The following is a 21,304-nucleotide window of genomic DNA, read 5'->3' on the forward strand; positions in this document are numbered from 1 at the left end:
TTATTTCTTTTTACTTCCTTAATTATCAAGCTGTACCATTACTTAGAAAAAACAATATTAAAAAGGGTGTCTTCAATGACCATACAGAATGGTTAAGTCACAAAACCAAAAGCACAAACTGACAATGGTACAGGACACAGTAGATCAAAGTGCTTTCTTCCTCTGAGTTTTTAATCTAACTGGGTAAACTCAAGAAAAGCTTAGCAGCAAATTTTGGAACAGAATCCTCACCTTCTTTGTCCCTTGGTTCTGATCAGTTTATACTTTTTCTCATTTTACTGGACACTTGCAAGCAGACAGTGTGAGAAACTTTACTTAATCTTCAGACTTAATGAAGGACACAACTCTAATATCCTACTCTTTCAGGACATGACCACTGTCACAGTAAGGCTAATATTAGTATGAGTGTGAACAGAAGAGAGTTTAAATATCATCTTCGAATTCTCCCCCCCCATCTCCTCCTTGACAAGAAATATTTGAGTGAGAGCAGAAAAAAACCTGGTACTTGCTATGTTCTACTCTCCCTTATTCGTTTCAGTTGATTGGATGGAACAGACTAGTTCTGCAAACTGAGGTAATTCATTGTGTATTCAGGTATTCAGACATAATTATAGGAGCTATAAAGCAAGATAAAGAGTTTTTTGATTTGGGGAAATACATTTTTAAGCATAGAATTTCATGGCTTAAATGTCAATATAACACAGATTTAATTGTCTTTAAGGTTGGGATACTAGCTTCTAGTTTCACAAAAATAAATGTTAAATGAAAAATAAAATGTACCCTCCGTAATGAAAGCAAACTAAAGAAAAATTATTTCTAGTTATTTTTTTAGTTTCTTTTCCTTTTCCCATTACCATGACTACTTAAAAATATGAAGCATCTGATGACAATTAATTTTACTAAGAAGAAATAACTTTTGCAGTTATCATCTGTGTGTGATAATAACAATCTCTTAGAGTTCCTAGGTCTTGTTATATATTAAATAACAGCACCTGTATGTTTTCCATTCTGGATCACTTTCAGGAAGATGTGAAACATATCCTGGACAATACTGGCTTGTATCTTCTGGAGGTACAGCATGATCATTCAATTCAATTCCCTGCAACCTTAATAAATGAACAGTTGCCTGGAAGGATACAGAGAAATAAGTTTCCTACTCAAGTTATCATTGGGAAAATAGACTGTGACTTAGTATTAGTGTTGTTACCTCTTCAAAAATGAAAAAATACAAAATGCTTTTTCAGATGTTGTACAGGCATGTATAATATAGGAAGAACAGTGTAAAATACTTCATAATCTTCCAAACGTCTACAGCTAATTTTACTAAATAATTTCACTGAGAAAAGAAACATTTTTTAAAAAATTTCTTTCTTTTAATCATGATGGAACTTTAAGGATCCAGAAATACAATGTCACGTCAAACATTTACAGTAGAATCCCCTGCGAAAAAGTGTTATCACAACCTGCAGTTGAACTATTGCTATAGTTACTTTCACACAGTATTTTGATAAAGATGGTTGATGAAACTACTTCTTCCTTTAGTTCCTGTGGAGATAGACAATAATTAAATTCCACTGCTTTAAGACTTATACATAAAATTATACATAAAACAAAGCTAAACAAAACAAATATGAACGACAGCTGTGTAATTTATTTACCTCTGCATTAATGAATCTTATTTCTGCTAATATTCTGAGTAAATCTCTTTCAAAAGAGAAGGATTTAGCAGGTAGTAATGATTCTCCTGGTAAGCTGTCACCCTGATCATCGTCCATCACAGCTGTACTAGATTTTTTCTTCTGTGCTAAAAATAAATAAATACATAAATACATTATTATTACCATGCAGATGAGAAAAACATCACCTTTAGTTTAAAATTTAAAAATCCCTTCACATTCGTAAATCCACAAGAAAGAGTTAACAAGTATAGATTTTAAATTATTTCACTCAATTTTTTTTTATCAGTACAATTTATTGCACTCAAAAGCCTTTCTTCTCAAGCAGTGCTGAGGTATTGGTTACCTGCAATTTTGCTGCATAAACTTCAATATTTGCAGCAAATAACTTGCTCCAGTCATAACATGCATACTGAAATTACACTAATATAAAAACAACCCATGGCCTCTAGCTCAATTTTATAGTTTCAGTGGAAGTGGAGAGCTGGACATTATGTAGTGGCTAAAATCTCAGTGTGTTTAATTCATGAATGGGCTTGACTTTCTGGCAACATACACATCAATAAAGAGAAAAATAGCACTATTTATCTTTGGTTTAATAAAGAAGAGAAAGGACCACGATTATTTTAATATAAACACAAAGTAAAAGCATAAAAGCTGTCACCGTGGGTTCCCTCTACACTGTTGGCCAGTAGTGGTTGTTTGAGGAAAGGCATAAAAAATAGGATACACAAAGCTATTTTTCTTCCTGGCCTGTCTTCACGGTTTTTCATAATCTGCATCCAAGCAATCTCCTGAACCAGATGTTCTGTTTGACCCACCACATTCAATACTCTTCGATAAATCTAACTTTAATTAGTCTTTGTCTAATTGTTTTAAACCATTCTTCCATATTCCAAAATAACCTTTTAATTTCTGTTCAAAAGTAATATTTTTGTTCTCTTAAAACCTACAGTCTGATAATTTGACTGGATTGCTCCTGGTTCCTTGGCCAATCATATGTATTTACTTTCTCCAGACTAGCCATGTTTCAACTTTCATCTCTTTTCCAAACTAAAGGCAAAAAGAAGTACTTACCAGAAACCGTGCACCAGAAGCATCATTAATAGGAACCAGTATGTTCTTTTTCTGTAACTCTAGAACATCTGGAATTATTTGACTTTATTCAGGCCTGACAAACCAGCAAGCCTCTGCAGCGGGTCTTCACACTACAACAATTACCTTTGCCCTATCCTCAATATGTTATATTTAAAGACAACATTTCATTTTTCTCATCCACTAATCCAAGGGGTTTTTTTCAGTAGTAGTAGTAAAGAAAAATTAAGTGGAACATGAAAGTGAACAGTGTCAACAGTTCTCAGAGAACTGCAGTCAACTGTAAATTTCTCTTCCTGCCTTGAGTATCCACAAGCTTATTCACATTTCATTTAACTGTAAGTAGCAGTGAGAAGCTGCCCAGAACAGATTACCTCAACTGCCCCACTAAATTCAGCATTGTTTCCTTTGTATTTACAGAAACGCACAGCACTCAATGAAAGTATGAGTGCTTTTCCAGTAGGCCACTCCACAGTTCTTGAGAATGGAGACCTTCAGCAAGGTCACAAGTTACTGCTTGATTTCCAGTGAAGTTCCACCTCTGAAAGCATCGACCAACTTCAGCAACCTCATAACACACTTTGACTGAACCATTTGAAACACCTCTGAAGAGAGACAAAAAGTGTCTTGATCTCCTGCCTGCCCTGGAAAAGTGTTTAGGCCAATACAGATAGAATTATAAGGGCCCGTAAACGTTCAGAGTATGAGAAAGATGCCTTTACTGTGTAGATGCAAAACTTGTGAAAGAAAGAAAGAACATACCAGTTCCTATTAATGATGCTTTTGGTGTATGGTTGCCCTGAGTTTCTGGTAAGTGCTTCTCTTTTTTTCCCCTTTAGTTTGGAAAAGAGATGAAAGATGAAACATGGCTAGTCTGGGGATGCAACACTTGTGGAAGAACACAGGTAAATTAATGCCCTATTTTAAGTGGGTCTTGGAACCAGTCTAGAGAAAAATTGTGGAATAGGTTCAATTAGCATAGTCTAGAGACAAAAATAAAAACCAAACAGCCAACAAGGTGTGTACTAGAATTTTATCTGTTCTTAAAGGTGAGTTTTACAAACTCACAGAATCACAGAATGACAGGGGTTAGAAGGGACCCCTGGAGCTCATCCCGTCCCACCCCCTGCTGGAGCAGGCACCCCCAGAGCAGGGGCACAGGGCCGCGTCCAGGCGGGGGGTGAATGTCTCCAGGGAAGGGACCCCACAGCCTCTCTGGGCAGCCTGTGCCCCTGCTCTGGCACCCGCACAGGGAAGGGGTTTGTCCTCATGTTCAGGGGGAACTTCCCACGTTCCACCTTGTGCCCGTTGCCCCTTGGCCTGTCGCTGGGCACCACTGAAAAGAGCCCAGTCCCATCCTCCTGACACCCGCCCTTCAGATATTTATAGGCATTGATGAAATCCCCCTCAGCCTTCTCTTCTCCAGGCTGAACAAGCCCAAGGGCAGAATAGGTGGGGAGGATAACCTCTCTTGATCTGCTGGCCACACTGCTTTTAATGCAACCCACGATACCATTGGCCTTCTTGGCAAAAAAAAAATCTTTAAGAGATATGTAAAAGTCAGAAAGCAGCTAGTGGTTCGAAAGTGCTCTTTCCCTGAGTTGAGAACTCTTTTAACATGTGTGGTAGGTTTCCAGCAGGCACCAAGGAACAAGGCACAAACAAGGTTGGATACCTCAGAGGAACCACTAATAAGAGACTAAAGGGTAGAAATGTTACCACGTGAGCCTGATACAAAGTGACTGATCATCCATTTTTCTTCAGCTTCCTCAGGTAATTAAGTATGACAGAGATGGATAATAGGGACCTAGATAACCTTTAGTGGATGAACCTAGACAGGTACTATTCTTAGACAGGTAGACACATTTCATAAAAGTACTTTTCTTTAGCACTGGTGAAACACTTCTGAAGACTAAGTATGGTTTCAACAGAAAAATGTATTGACTGATTTCTAGATTCTAGAAAGAAAATTCCATGTATGCCAATACATAGTAACAGGCTAGAGTCTCAGGGAACTCTGGGAATGGGAGGGAGGAAAATAAGAATATTGGCTGACTCCTTCAAGTAACTCTGATAAATGGGGGAAAAGTTCCTCTTAAAACATTCAAAATAATTTGTTCACTTACTTTTTTTAGGTTTTGTTACCTTCCTAAACAAAGTATCATCATACAAGAGACAAAATCTGCAAGCTGCACGGCAGACATCCCATACTTCTTGTTTACGTGCAACTTTTGCCAAATCGGCCCAAAGTATAATTCTACCAAAGAAAAAGCATACATAAAATTACTTTATAAGCAGGATTATCTTCCACATTTCAGGATTGACCAAAAAATCATAATTATGATAGCTATCATAAATAAAATTTTAATTCTAATAAAAATTTATAAATGGAAGACTTTATCAGTAGCAAAGGTAACACTATTACTTTATTAATTTAAAATAAAGTCCCCTCAGCAGATCAAGAGTGGGACAAAATTTTTGTTTTGCAAAGTAATAATACTGAAATTTCAAGATGTGCGTGACACCCCTAATTATCTATCTTATAAAATAAACTAAACTAAGTGTTTCAAAACTGATGAGACTTTCAAAATAAGTCTTGAAAACAAGCTTGGATTTAGATTTTTTTTAGAAAACAATTCAGTTTAGACTTTATCACAGAAATTTTTAGTGCACCAAAAAAAGCAAACACCTCCTTTTAAATAAAGAATGATAAAATTATATACAAATATTCAAACCAAAATCTGTGATTTTCCTACAGATTAGTCTTTCCGACTCTCAGAATGGACTACCTCATTTCTTTATCAAAAAAGTTGTAGCATGCAATGCGGTACAAGCACCTAAAAAGACACTTGAGCAAAATTTCAATTGTACATCAAGTTATTCAGTCTTCCATCCTTAATCCGCTCATTCTTCTGTATGATCAGTTCATATCAATAAAATAGGTGAGTTTACGTGTGCACACAAGAGAACATATTAGAAACAGTGAAGGAATACAATTATGCATAGCATGCGAACATAATGGAACTTTGCAGGCATCAAGTGAAACACATGCTTAAATGATTTGTCAGGTTCAGCCTCTTACAAGGTATCATCAAGTAATTTAACAGCTGCAATGAGCAACTTTCCCATCAAAGGCTTCTACACAAGATGAAAGAGATGCTTCTTGGCTATAGTAATTACCTCTCCCTGTCATTTTCATTTCTTAAGTGTTTCAAATGTTCATCAACTTTCTCCACACTTTTAAGATGATGTTGTGCTTTTGCACAGAGGTAGCTGATTTGACTTCCACTTTTACCTGTGGAAACTTAGAAAAGAAGAAAGAATTTAAGGTAATTTCAAAGTATTAGAGATTAAAAAATCCACATGAAGGGTATGCAATTTGATTCGTAACTACTTTCTGGAACACTTGAAATCCAGCCCTTTTTTCAGGCCAAGCTTTCCCGAAACCAACAAACCAACATGAAAAAAACCACACCCCATCAGCATCTATTCTATTTTTCCTGTATCTTCAGATATAGTTGTCCCATACAAAATTATGGGATTTATGGGAAAAAATTATTATTTATGCTTCTTTTGCCCCCAAATATCTCAAGTACACCTCTTTTCTGACAGGACATGCATTGCTCTAATTAGCCTCAGTCAAGAGTAAATGGATTAAGTAATACATAAAGTTCACATTCACATTCATGCTGAATTTTAGTAACACTTATCAAACACATTTTCAATCAATATTAAAATTGTTTTAATTTGAGAATACTGACCTTTTTTCTGCTTAGTCAACAAGATACTGGGCAAAAATACTAACCAAATAACAAACACAAAAAAATTATTCAAGGGAGGAACAAGCTGGCCCCGAGGCAGAAAATTACTACAGTGGTAAAGATACATCAAAAAGGGTTTATTTTTTGCAGTGTAAACAACATAGAGGAGGTATTTTGCATTAGAATACAAGTAACCTGATGTACTGGGAAATCCAAAGAGTTCGTACATTCATTTGACTCCAAGTAATGGTGCCTAACATAATGCACACTGCATTAAGTTTAAATTTGATCCTCAAAAAATTTGCCAAATAATAGCAGCAAATACATATGAAGTGTTTCTGGCTTTTATATCTATCTATATATCTGTATCTGTATCTATATATAAAGCAGGTTCACTTAAATTCACTTACAATGAAATAGGGAGGCATAATGTCTTACCATGCTTTTAATTCTTTTCATTGCACAAATACAATGCATTTTATCACCTTAAATCATGCACGAAAAAGTTTTCCACAAAATCATTTTCACATACTAAAATGTACTGCACAAAGTGGAATTGTTGATTCTGTAAATAACACTCCTAAGTCATCAATTGATCAAATTTGAAATGAGAATATGCAAGGTAAACACTTTGGCCTGGCTAAATAGATGGCCTGAGAGAACTGCAAGGCCTTGCATGGCACAAGCAGGCTGCTTTGGAAGCTACAGGACTCCTGTAGCATTCCCTTCCTCCTGCATAATCTCTACCCTGGGAGTACACTGGGTACACTCAGAACGCTAGTTAAGTTAGTCATACACTTGCTTTACTGCCAAGATAAGATAAAACAGTTCAAGTAATGTGGAAAAACTGCTCCCTGTCCACTCCTCTTCAACAACAGGCTGTATAGTCACAAACCGAAACTGTCTGTGGCGTAAGAAACATGGCTATTTATGATCCATGCTTTAGAAAGTAAATAAAGAATTCATGTCTACATCTCTGTGCAAAACTTGGTCTCTCAAAAGCAAGTTTTTAGAATAGAAAGACAATTACATACAGAATGAGTACCTAATATGTATGCAATTAACACAGAATATTATGGGGTGAAACTTCTGAAAATAACACTTAAAACTGACTTGGGTAAGAACATTCAGGAGTTGCACATAGTGAAATTAAAATTACAGCATAATTTAAGCACAACAATAAGATTCAGATTAATTCAGAGGGGAAAACAGTAACATTTCCTCTTCCAGTATCACAATATAAATCTTAGATCCCTAATTAAATCAATAAGAGCTTTGCCACAGAATTCAGCAGAACTGCCACTTCACCTGTATGGCAATATTCTCTACACGCTGCCACTACATGTTATGTCCAACCTTTAAGACTGTGCAAAGCAGTCAAAGTCAACTGTAGTAACTTTTAGTCATACATATGTACATTACCTTTAGCTTCATTTTCACTGTCGAGGACTATTTGAAATGAATCGGGAGCTAGTGCAAGACCTGCATTTACCAGAAGGGACCTCGTTTTCCTCACATTATCCTTCTGCTTTCCCCTTTTAGCCTACGTAAAGAAAAGAACTAATTGTTATAAGGTTCATCTTTATTATATTCCTATTTATGCGTCTTATTTACTAAACATAACAGAATGCAGATCACAGAACTTGGTACTATCAAAAAAATACCTGTAGGAATTGTGTTTCTTCACATATCTTACACATCGTTCTGCAGTATTATTGTTGTTGAAAGTGTCTGTAGAACTTTGGTTGATCTTGACATTAATACACCAAAGATAACTGAATACAAAGTACTGTTCATGCTCCTCATGGGTTTTTATAGTATATTCCTCGGTGTATAACCTGACATTATGTGATACTTTTTTGAATAAAGAACACTATTTATTTAGAAACCAATAATAACATACCCATTGTGCAATAACTAGGAATTGCTACAAAATACAAAAAATTCCTAGTCCACTCAGAATTGGCCAAAGTCAGAGGAGGTGTAAGTGTTTTTTAAAATAACATTTAAATGGAGTAAGCTTGCATGGCAAAGCATTAAAACTAGATTAAAAATATCCTTACTTTTCTATGCCTTAACAATAGACACATCAACTTACCAGCAGCTTTCCAGTGCTGATTTTAGGTTCAGTGAACACATCTTAATTTCTGTGAACACCCCAAAATGGTGTATAGCTCAAATTTCTTTTAGCCAACTAACAATCAATTGCCAATATGACTTCTGTTCAGGTGCTGAAGCACCACAACAGAATTAGATGCAATAACTCTTGACAATGACTACACTGTGACTTTAGCTTATTGTATTTAGTGTCATTTGTGAGTGTGACATAATATTGATTTATCTCAAAGCCAGCTAGGATGTTGAGCTATTTGGCCACTGTTCCCTTCATTAATTAAAATATTGTTCCATGCAATGAAACCTCAACTGTCGACAATTATGAATAGGCTTCTTTTTTCTTTTTTGCTGATATTTTTGCTAAGGAATAACTTCCCCCCCGCCAAGAAATAAGGTTTAAACATAACTGGAAAAAATCCTTTATCGTAAGCTTCAGAGCGTGAAGCAGCATGACCACTATAGAGAGAATTCAGAGTTTTTCAAGGCAACCAACTAATGGCTCTACTAATATGCAGTTCTACTAAACAGCTGGCTTTTCTCTGCCAGAATTTAATAAGTAAGCCTATTTCAGCTACTGACCTTATTCTTCATGATTACCTGTTCAATCATCATTACTGCCCGATCCTCTAGACGCTCAGGTGACTCATACAGCATAGTGCACAAACGAAGACGATTAAAATTCAGTCTTAGATGTTCTTGATACTGCCCACCATTGTTTAGATGTATAGCTTTTTGCAAATGTTCCACAGCAGCCTCTATTCTATCCCCATCTTCTTCAATACGAGCTATTTCCATATGAACTTGGCAACGCAACAAAATCAACATGCTAAGGAATACAAATTTAAATGTAAACTGTTAAAATGAGGCAAACTAAAATTCTTAGATGTAAAAATTACCCAAAAGTGAAAATCAATAACTAAAAGGGACTCCAACAGGAAAACAGATATTCCCTTTTTAACTTACTTTTCTCTTTAATTTCCACTATCATGCCTTTTTAATGGAATGACTTAGAAAATCTAACTGCACTTTACTTCCATTAACCCTGCATGAGAAAACACAGCCACAAGGAAGCAACGCATCTTGTAGACTAACTGATCTTTGTGATTTGGAAGAACTCTTTTTTAGTACCACAATGAAGTGACCACTTACGCATGCGAACAGATTTTCAAAAACATTTATTAACTCCCAGAGAGAGCACGATGCACTAGATAATGGCCACTTTTAATAAAAGTTCACTCCCTGATAGTTAACATTTAAGTAGAAGATAGTACTATCTAGCTGTGATTGTACCAGCTCACCACTTCTAAAGATTTGGCTCACCATAGGCATAGATGCTCGCTGTAGGCAGTGCCTTTGCCCAGACATTGCTGCAACACTCTATGAAGTCAGCATGTTTTCAACAAAGACTGCATGGTCTCTAATCTCATGTACACTATGCTCCCTGTCCATCACCTGCCCCTGGAAGCTGTTCATGACAGCTGTGAGCTCTACATTCTACTTCTGATTATTTCCAGGAAGAAAAACAAAAAAAAAAATCAGATAAATGAAGACAACATTATGCAAAATAGACCAGAAGGAAGGGTTTTAAGGCTATCAGAAGTCACGCCAAAGAACTAAGGTATGTCCACATTAGAGCTAACCTGAATCACCCTTTTACCACTGACCAAAGCAGTTAAAATTAATGCTACAATCAAAACAAAAATGGAGGCAGGCAAATTGATAGGCACAGGTGACTTCATTCAGTCTCTAGTGACAGTACCACCTCAGACCTGAGGCTGAGTCTACTGAATTGTTAGACATATATGGACAACAAAAGCCAAAACCCTAAACCCACAGAAACCTAACCTGCAAACTTTTAGAGAAAAAATGTCATTACTGACATTTAGTATAAATACCAAAGTCACATATGCTGATATTGCACTCTTTATGTGGAAAGCATAAGAAATGCTTGAATAACAGTATAGTAATGCAATATAGTGTTCTTATACATGTGGATATCTGCTTCTTCAGGCTTGTTTCCTCTTCATGCAACTAAAAAATTACATTTTAAAAACACTGAAAATACATTCCTCACCTTCCTCTGTAATACTTTTATCAGAAACCACCTACCATTCTGCTCAAATGACAGATTATGTTGATTGTAGCTAGCTCCACTACAAAAGTTATGATCTTTTTCTTAGTAGTCAGCCTATGTATAGGTACAGACTTAACTAAGTACCACATCCTAAGGTTTACTTGTTCCACTCAAATTAACAAAAAAGGGGAAGCTATTTAGGTGCTTAAGGTTAAGTATAGCATAACAGCAAACAAAAAGAATACATCTTAAAAAATTATACATTTTCTTAATACAGTAGGTTTTTCAATTAAAAAGAAGTATCACCTAAGATACAAAAACAGTATCTTGCAAGAAATGTCTTATTTGATATGTAATACTGAAGCCATGATGTTTTTTGAAAGTAATTTGTTAATTGTACATTTTCAACCAACGAAAGTGATGATAATATAAGAATCTAAACCACATTCCAACACATTTACTCATAGTGCAACTTTGGAATTTTGATCTTATAATTCTGATTAACTATAGCACTTTTCAGTTCCTAACAGATTTCAATATTTGCTGTAGGCCATTAGCAGTGTGAGATTTTGCCTGAAAGGAACCTGTATTAAATACATGATTAATGAGGAAATACATGCAATACGCAGACATTGATTTATTACAAGCTAGTGGAAAATTTTAAAGACACTTAACAACATAAAGCTTGAGCTTTTAAATGAGTTTGATGCGCAGTCATTACACCTTTCAAAGCAACAAATAAAAAGGTACACAGCATAGAAAGTTACCTGTCAATCTCTTCAAGGACATCAGCAACTGATATCAATGGTTTTCGCACACGTTGATGCAAATTGTGTTGTAGTAGTGGCAAGCACAGATTCCACTGGGTTGTACAAACAACCTGAATCACATCAGGATCTCCCAGTTGAACTGCACGTTTTAAGGTTAACTCAAGATTTTTTATCAGTTCCAGCTGAGCCTACACAAATGAAAAATTAATTAGAATATATTGCATTTAATGAATACAACTGCTTACATGTTCCTCCAGATTTTAATCTTAGGGCTGTTTCCAATAGAAAGCAGTCCCTCAGCCAGCAGACTTCAGAAACTTTTTTTTTAAATAAATGTTTCTAAAAATAATTTAATAACATTTTTTTAATAGGCCTTGATAACTAAGGAGTATTTCTTTAAGGTACTCCATGCTGCCACTACCTATTTCAGACAGAAGTCTGTGAGCTATTCCCCTTTCTTGTGATAAGCAGAAATTAGTACTTGTGAAATATTGTGAATTCAGAAGGCTTAGCTTCTTTTTTTTTCTATACTAAGCTACAAATGCAGTTTAGGAGAGGAAAAAAAGAAATATTATGAATGGTGTTTGCCATGCCATCAATTAAACTTGGTTCCTATTAAATCTAAAAGGAAGTCCTTACCTACATTAACAGATGCTTACTAATTATTCTTTTTAAAAGTTATGCAATTTAAAAAAAAAAAAAAAGAGAGACAATCAAACAAAAAAACCTCTCCAACTGCATACCCTGTGGTAAGAATATTTAGAAATACCGAAATATCTAAATATCCTATTTTTTATTTAAGCAGTAACAGTAGTGTTTTATATTATGAGGAATTCATGAAATTATTTTTTCAAAAGGTGAATGGAATTTCTGAACGCCAAAATGAGAAGTTGTAGATAGGGGCAAATTTATGCACTAACACTATCAATTTCCATGAAGCATCTTCATACTTCCCATTGTAGAAACTTTAGGTGCCTCTAACAGCTGTTCTAAATTGCTCATTGTAGGCATCTATCTAACCCCATGGATAGCATTGACAATTTAGGCTTCTACTTTTGATGGTCTGAATTATAACTCAGCCAACTGACTCTAGAAATCTAAGAAAATCCTCCCCAGTGTGACAATTAATCAGGAATTATCCGCATTACTCTGACATAAGAATTTGCATGAGATCACCTATAACGTGCAAAAATAGTCACCTTGGACTCGATGATCCTTGTGGGTCCCTTCCAACTCGAGATATTCTATGAAAACATCTCCCATAAATGTAAAACATGGAAACAAGAGTGTTGCCTTTGCACGCCTCAATGGCACCATCTTTACTCTTGGAAAGTAATGTATTATGAACCTTTATGGTCAGACAGAAGACTTAAGGGAGGAATATATACCTATTGTTTATCTTTCCCTGTTTTCTTCTTGGCCACCCAATTAGAAAGAATCTAAAGGTTTAGACGAATTTCTGATCAGCATAATGCAATTAAGACACAAAGTCCAATGCAATTTTCCATGTTTAACAAATTAAAACTTCTACTTTTCTCTCAAAGTTAGTGTTAAAGAACATACCTCAATGACTCCTTTGGTATAAGTCACAATTTTAGTGCCAATTTTTTTTATTTCATATTCACATTCCAGGCATTCTATTTCAATAAGTTTCCCTTGCTCCTATGAAGGATTAATACACAAAAAGTTAATTTTAATAATTAAAAAAGGAACACAATGAAGATTAAACCCGTGCGGTTACACTAATACAGCACTGTACTTTCTTACTGAAAATCCCATTATAGTACCAAATTAACTGAAACAATAAAAAGGGAGTAGAACGTGTTGTTTGAACTGCAGTCACTTCTTGTTAAGCCAAAGCTGCAAAATAACTACCCACATTTTTAAAGTTGTTCATTGCCAGACCCTGCAATAAGAAAACCAGTGTACTCTTGATTTTTCCTATACTGTAATTTGATTTCAGTTCTAGTAGATTCTTACTCACTAATGTTATTTAAAAGGTACATGATTGGAATAAATGAGAACTATCAAGGCAGAAAGGATTCATCTTGATGGGTAGCATAACCTTTAAGTTCTAAAAAGAGGTTAGATCTGTAACACCTCAGGAAATAATCTGGCTATTAAATCATACAAATTATACATATGGATCATCTAAGATACTTTGTATTTGATTTCACATGGTTCTAACTCCAAGGGAGAAGAGAAGGTTGAAATAGAAACAAGGGTTCCCACAGAAGGGATACTTGCTATTACTGTCTATACAAATACTCTATCTAAATCCTTGTTAATCTTTGATCTAGGGGATTTAAACACATCTTCCAGTGGAATGCTATGGAATTGTGTGACTTGCGGGAAATTTTCAGGAAACATGGGCCTGAAGCAGACACCTGGAATAAAAAAACTCAGTGATGAAAGTGAAATTTACATTACAAGCAACTCAGAGTAGGATCATTATAACAGCAATTTGGAAATATTTTTTTAAATTTGTTATTGTATTTCCTTACGCGCATATTTCAGATAACTGGAAACTTACTCATGGGGATCACAACACAACCAGGCACTCTTCCATACATTTTTTTATCAGAAAAACATACTGATTTTCTGAATACAGTTATGAACAGTTCTGTTCCTCAGCGGGTGTACTTGTTTCAGCCGGGGTAGAGTTAGTTTTCTTTGTAGTAACTAGGATGGGGCTACCTTTTGGATTTGTGCTGGAAACAGTATTGATAATACAGGGATGTGTTAGTTATTGCTGAGCAGGGCTTACACAGAGCCAAAGTCTTTTCTGCCTCTCGCCCCACCCCACCAGCATGGAGGCTGAGGGTGCACAAGAAGCTGGGAGGGGACATGGCTGGGACAGCTGACCCCAGCTGACCAAAGGGATATTTCACACTTTATGTCATCATGCTCAGCAATAGAACTCGGGAGTGGGGGGGTCAGCAGGGGACCCGCTGCTCAGGGACTGGCTGGGCATCGGTCAGTTGGTGGGAAGCAACTGTTTTCATTTGCATCACTTGTCTTTCCCATGGGTGTTATTTTTCTCTCTTGTTATTTTTTCTCCTCTTTTCCTTACATCATCATCATTATTACTTCTTTTTAATTATTAAACTGTTTGTATCTCAACCCTTGAGTTTTCTCATTTTTGCCCTTCTGACTCTCTCCCCCATCCCACCAGGGGCACAGTGAGTAAGCGGCTCTGTGGTGCTCAGTTGCCAGCTGGGGTTAAACCACCAGAACAGGGAAGGAACAGAAAAAGTCAAATCTCAGAACCAGCTGGACGTAAGAATCAAGAAGGACATACACATTGAAAGACCAGTTATTAGGGAAACACACAAAATTTTGATCTAAGAATACCCCTACAGTAATAGTATAATAAAAATACTACAGAAGAGTGAAAAGTATTAAATGTTAGTAAATAACAAATCAAATAGTTTGCTGGAAAATTAACCATTCCTACTGAAGGAAACTGGGAAATGTGTAGGAACAAACACTATCAGAGAAGATCCACACAAAGGAAAGAATTAGGGCGTGCAGTTTGTGGCATCAGCGTCTCTGGACTTCTCGCTCCAATGAGAGAACTATACTGCCTTCCAGGAAAGGCAACAGCTTTGGGGCTTTTTTTTTGGCAAGCTTTTTTGAACTCCTCCTTCCATCAGTCCTCTAATCATGCTCCAGACAAACGCTCTGTTTTCTCTTCATCAAAATTAGAATTCACATGCTGTTCTGCAAAGCTGGTACTGTACTCGTAAAGACTAAAGTGAATGTATGTAACATTAACTGCTTTTAGAGCTTACATCTTGGTGACCAATTACAATCTCAGTGAGTAAACAGGTTAAATCTTCAAAACCTGCAGGCAGCATTTAACTTCTAATCAAACTGTTCCACAGATAAGGTTTAAAAATCATAGGCAAAAATTTACAGTTATTATTTATTTGCCAAAGCTAACTCCACTGCTAATTACCTTATTCTACCTATACCCTACCTTCTGCCTTACATCTTCTCTCCAGTTTAGGAACAGATCACTTAGATCTAATTATTTATATTAATGAATATATAAATAATACAGAGGTAGTCAGAAGATCCCAGAACCATCAGGATTATTTTTAAAGTATAATCGGGGGGGGGGGGGGGGGGGGGGGGGGAATGTATTAAAAAAATATTTTAGAAGTCAAATGCAATTACTATTAATACTTACAGTAATCCCAGCTCTCTTCAAATCAAGTATACAATCATATGCAAGCTTAATGCAGTTTACTTTCATAGAAAAACGAGCTAATTCCAAAATCAAAGGAATCCTTCAAAAATAGAAAAGCATCACTTCAGAGAATCTGATATTGCTCTTTTATGGAATTAGAAAAACACTATATGACAGTAACTTTGTGCAATATATCTGAAAACCTTTAACTCATCTGAATATTAGATGATGTGATTATACTAGTAATGATCACAGTTAACGAGGAAAAAGGAAAAAGATTAAAGCTGGCTACATGAAAAATGCAGAAGTTCATCTGTTTATAGAAAATAATTACTATACTTCCACTGTACTCTCATACAAACTGTTCCTGAAGAACATAAAAAATACAGAATGAAGCGTATGCAGCACAAAGATGGTGAAATAGCAAACAAAGGTTGCAGGTAATGTAAATACAATGTGGTCTACTGGCACACAGTTAAAACAGTCAAATGCATTGGTCAATTATTTAGGAATTAAGAACACAGAACACACAAAGAAGGAGCCTGTGTTCTAATTGTTTGGATCTCTGTAAATAACTGAATGAGCACAGGACAAGAGAAGTAATGAGATACCTGAGTGTCGTCAAAGCAGATTGACCTTATTGAGTAAAAATGTAGCATTGCTTCTAACAGATGCGATATAACTACTGGAACAGAGACTTCACTTTAGTCTGCATTCAAACTTACGCTGAAGAATTGGGAAGGGCCCCAGGAAAAAGCTAAAAATGAACTAAAGCCTGAAAAGCATCTGTCAATTCTAAGACCTTTTAAAAATCTCATTTTATCAACAACAAAGGGTTAGGGAAAGATTTAATCACATTATACAAACAGCTATATGGAAGAAGATATTTAATTTGGGGTTCTTTAATAAAGCCTAATAGGACCTTTTACTTTAAGATGACCTAAGCATTAACGCAACACAAACTATTATAACTAAGTATGAGTCCACTCTCTTCAAGGTCAATGGGAATTTTGACAGACTTCAGTGGAAGCAGGATCAACTTCAGCATCAACTTTCATGGAGCTATGACAAGTAAAACTCACTTCACACTGAGAACAGATGCTGGAGGTACATCGTATTGTTTCAAAAGTACATATAAAGAATTCAGATGTGCAGTGGCATCACTTGGGAATTCATTTGTGTCCCACTGCCTGCAAAATATTAGGAATCGTCCATAATTTTTCACAAGAAATATTATTGCATTAAAAATTAGAAATAAATCTAACTTTAGAATGGATGGCTCTCAGCCCAATGTATCAGTGGGATACCTGGCTTTTGAAATATAAAAGAAAAAAATTAAAAATCAAGTGAACAAAACCTACTTCAGTATGCCAAATAAGTTACTCAGAGACAGCCAGATAAGAAGCACAAAGCACATTCCAGCGTAAGAGTTAATATTTCAGACCATAAATTTTATTCCAGAAGCAAAGAAAAATGGTGTGCAAAACTCTTTTCTTATAATGTCAACATAAATTTATCCACTGTTACTAAGAAAAGAATTAATACCTTTTAAAATGAAGTGTTGAGACATTGAAAAAAAAGATCAAATGAGATTTTATTATTAAGTCTAATTTTCAAAATTGTTTTATGCCTTTAAAATTTAAAAAGTTTCAAAAGTATGCTTCCCATCCTTGCAATTCATGCATTATATTTTAGGTGTGATTTCCCACTTCACATTTACTCTCTATACACAACTTTTGTACTGAACCGCCATCTGTTGGATACAAAAATGTCTTTCAACCTCTCAAATTCTTTCACCTGAGTGCATCTGTACAACACACTATTCCCTGCATTCCCAAAGAATTATCTCACTTTTTAGCTGAGGCTGTTCTCTAGACAGGCCTGACAGTTACTACCCAAACCATCATTACAGTTTTCCATTTGAGAAACTAATCTTTGCAGTAGATTTTTCTACTGGCATATGGGATTCCAGAACCTGACCCAACCTCTGTAATATCAAGCATCAAAGTACAAGTTGAAGGATACATTTTAGTACTTACAATTTTAGCATCTGCATTTTATAAATAACTGAAAAATAGATGGAATTGTGTATTTCCTTCTCAACCTGGGAAATATCCATCAGGTTGTGGTATACCTATAAAATAACAATTTAATTATTAATTGACTAAATAAGCAAACAAAGGACAGACACTCAACAGGGCTAGAATAAAACAGGTATGTTGACTGTAGGCTTCTTCATGGACTTTAAGGGCCGTGAGGCTACTACAATAATCTATATTGTTCCACATAGACACCACAAAGATCACCTAGTAGAGCCATACTAATCTTCACATAGTGAGCATCAGAAGTATTAGCAGAAATCTAAATGTGGAACTAACAATTGAGTTAGAATTCTAATCAATGCATTTTTAATAACACCTTTTGACAGCACTCGTTCCAAAATATTCTCATTCAGCTATGAGAAATTAGCCCTATTCAAATTTATCTGTAACTATAAAATATATGTAACTAAAGAAAGTAAACTGTAGTCACTTCAATTTAACTGTAGAATTACACATTAAACGTATGCACATCATTTCTTTTGACTCTCTGACGCTGACTGCCCATAGCAATCAATACCGATTACTTAAGCTGTACTGGAACAAGAAGTTTTGCAGGACTTAATTATGCTGTTACTAAAGAACTCAACAGTGGGGATCATACTTCCGTAGCCCTGCTGAGACACATAGTCCAAGTACAATTTTAGAACAACTTTATTCTTCTGTTTAAGGCCACTGTCAAATAGCTCTGCTCAACACTGCCTCTATAAAATACAAAACCCATTTTGACCTTGCCTAAATGTTATTGCTTCATTAATATCACACCTCTGGAAGGTTGTATATTGGTCGTCTTAATCCAATGTTAGAGAGCTTTATAATAAAAACATACGGTCTTGAAATGCAGTGACTGGTAGTGGAGAGAAAACAGACAGTGTAGCAAAATGAAAGAAAATATGACTGCGCGCAACTTCCAAGTTTTATTTACCTATATCTGCTTTTGCCACGTTCATCTTCACCATCTTATTTCCCAGATTAGGAGCATGCAAGAAATGTGGACTATTGTCATATGCTCTGATTCCCAGAATTATTTATAGGGTTCACGTTGGATCATTTAAGTATTTATCAGAAAAGTCAACAGATGCTAAATATGCTCAATGGCATAAGGCAGGTTAAGTTGCACCCACCCCACCTTCTGTGTTAATGTAATTATTCCCAAACAGAAATTTTAGGGTTAGCAAGTTATCCCGATGATACTATGTTGTATTAAAATAACATGGAGCAATGGGGAGTTCTTTAGCTTATAGTATCAAAAATATACAAATTGTAAAAATCACTACATATCTACTGTATTGTTTGGTAGCTCACAAAATTTAAATGAAGGAAACATCTTTAACAACTACAACTATGATCTTATGAAATATAGAGAAAGCTGCTGTCTTACTAGGAGTTTAAAATATTTTACAGCATTACCATTAAAGAAAATATTTGAGAGTATTTATCTGGAACATTTTCCTTAATAAAGACTGCTGCAGTAGATGAAAACTCTTTTGCTTCTTTCAGTTTTGAAGCATCGAGGAAGCACTCAAGTAAATTTCTGCAAATCAAATAAATATTTGTATTAAATATTTATTAATGCTTTCTGAAATAATTCTTATTCATATTTTTTCAAGAGACTCCTTATAGTCAAGGTACCACTCCTAAATGCAGCACATTAGTTGTTATAGCAATTAGTGCTATAAAGCATTGACTCTACAGGAAAAAGATCCTCTAACTTCTATGTCTGTGTTTCTTCCAGGGATACACAGTTGTTAATATACATTTATTGCAGATCACAAAAATAACCTTGGAAAATGAGATTTTTGTGGAAACTTTTCTCAACAGGACACCTGGAATCAAAATTATTAATTATTTAGAGTTGTATGAGGAAAACATTTCTGTGAGATGTATTCTAAGATTCTCCCTTAACTACTGAAAGGCCAGTATTACAAAGCCATCTAGCAAAAGAAAACTCTATATGTTGGGAACTGCAACATATCTACTGGATTTTCAATACTTTGATTTAACTGAAAAAGAGCCTGTGATTCCATTAAATAAATCAATAATAACAATAATAATAAAATATTCAAAAAATAAGTAGAGATGTAAGAAAAAAATGCTACCATTAGTTTCATAACACAAACACATCGTGTGCACTTGCTAGTTCTCATCAATACCTCAGCAAGAGTATGTTTGTTATAAAAAAAAACTGCATGCATGGTATTCTATATAACTTTAGCATACCCTTTTGGAATTTTTTGTTACTTTTTTTTTTAATTTCCCTCCAGTTTCAGCTTATAATAAAAATGCTGCATAGCAATAAACCATCAGTCATAGACCAAAGAAACAGAAAAGTTCACAAAAAGAAAAGAACTGTGGCAGAAGTGTAACAGGAGCTGAAAACTGCCTGTAGAATAGCAGACCAAGACCATCTGCAAGAAAATGTTGTCTGACCTTGAAAAAATACATGGATGCTCTTCATTTTGCACATAGAACTGTTTCTCTCAGTCAAGATATCTCAAGGCTTATGCTCCAGCTTTACTCAGGAAATGTAAGAATGGTAATACATTGATATTGCTACCCCATTTATTACCAATTATTATCAAATTATAAAATAATTGGTAATAATGCAAATGTGTATAATAGTACCAATAGTGCCCTGGGTTGACTGTGGAGGGTTTTTTTGACTTCCATTTTAATTTTGCTTAGGAAAAAAAACATTCTGTTCTAAAAGTAAAATTATCAATGACAAATTAATTTACTAGCAGAATCAGGTGTTACAAAAGTATCTATTTTCTAACTTTCTGTATTCCTTATAATCTCTAAATTAGAAGATGGGAGCTGACACTCAATGCCTCTTTTGTCTCAGTCTTCACCAGAAAGGTCTCCTAGGCCTTGTGCCTGCTAGGAGCATTCAAAAAGTTCAGTAGAGCAGATCTACTGAAAAGGACCTGGGGGGCATGGTGGACAGCCAACTGCACACCAGCCAGCAGAGTGCTCTGGAACCAAAGGTGGCCAACAGCATCCTGGTCTGTATTAACAAGAACACAGACCGCAGATCATGAAGGCATGTGCCTAGGGACGCAGGTCACTGAGAAGATGGACGCAGACTCTTCACTAAGGTGCATGACAGGAAGACAAGAGACAATGGGTATACATTGAAACAAGAGAGGTTCAGAGTCGTAATACAGAAAATCTTTCTCTCCATGAGTTTAGTCAAGCAGAGTTGCTGCAGCTGAGATAGGTTGTGTAGTCTCCATCCTTGACTGCTTCCAGAGCTGACCGGATGAAGTCTTACGCCTGGCCCCACAGCTGACCCAGCTTTGAGCAGGAGGTTGGATTACCCATCTCATGAGCTCACTTCCCATCCTAACTGCCTTGCGATCCTAAGGTATACGCCATATCTCTAGACATCATCTGTCAGGATTATTCCAGATGTTATCCATCAGGGTTGGGTTTGGTTTGTTTGGTGGTGGGGTTTTTTTGTTTGGTGTTTGGCGTTTTTTTTTTGGTTTTTTTTTGTTTTTTTTTTTTTTTTGTTTT

At 35.6% G+C, this 21,304-nt stretch overlaps 1 protein-coding gene across 23 annotated transcripts in view; it reads right to left on the bottom strand.

The window, feature by feature from the left end:
• The window catches only part of CFAP46 (cilia and flagella associated protein 46), a 92,849-nt gene that overhangs the window by 56,350 nt on the left and 15,195 nt on the right, over window positions 1-21,304 (bottom strand). For 22 of the 23 annotated variants that reach the window (XR_012662863.1, XR_012662862.1, XR_012662864.1 and 19 more), the window contains 12 exons: window positions 19,196-19,319; window positions 17,726-17,820; window positions 16,769-16,876; window positions 15,687-15,786; window positions 13,055-13,153; window positions 11,489-11,679; window positions 9,245-9,473; window positions 7,955-8,075; window positions 5,952-6,075; window positions 4,898-5,028; window positions 1,659-1,804; window positions 993-1,126 (listed from right to left, as the gene is read on the bottom strand). Coding sequence is in view for 20 of the 23 variants with exons in the window: in XM_075107898.1 (XP_074963999.1) it covers window positions 993-1,126; window positions 1,659-1,804; window positions 4,898-5,028; window positions 5,952-6,075; window positions 7,955-8,075; window positions 9,245-9,473; window positions 11,489-11,679; window positions 13,055-13,153; window positions 15,687-15,786; window positions 16,769-16,876; window positions 17,726-17,820; window positions 19,196-19,319 (1,602 nt within the window). In the remaining 3 variants the exon portion in view is untranslated. The remainder of the gene's footprint in view (window positions 1-992; window positions 1,127-1,658; window positions 1,805-4,897; window positions 5,029-5,951; window positions 6,076-7,954; window positions 8,076-9,244; window positions 9,474-11,488; window positions 11,680-13,054; window positions 13,154-15,686; window positions 15,787-16,768; window positions 16,877-17,725; window positions 17,821-19,195; window positions 19,320-21,304) is intronic. The other variant, XM_075107903.1, reaches the window with a different exon arrangement.

This window comes from Phalacrocorax aristotelis, chromosome 12, assembly GCF_949628215.1.
Source record: "Phalacrocorax aristotelis chromosome 12, bGulAri2.1, whole genome shotgun sequence".
Taxonomy (NCBI): Eukaryota; Metazoa; Chordata; class Aves; order Suliformes; family Phalacrocoracidae; genus Phalacrocorax; species Phalacrocorax aristotelis.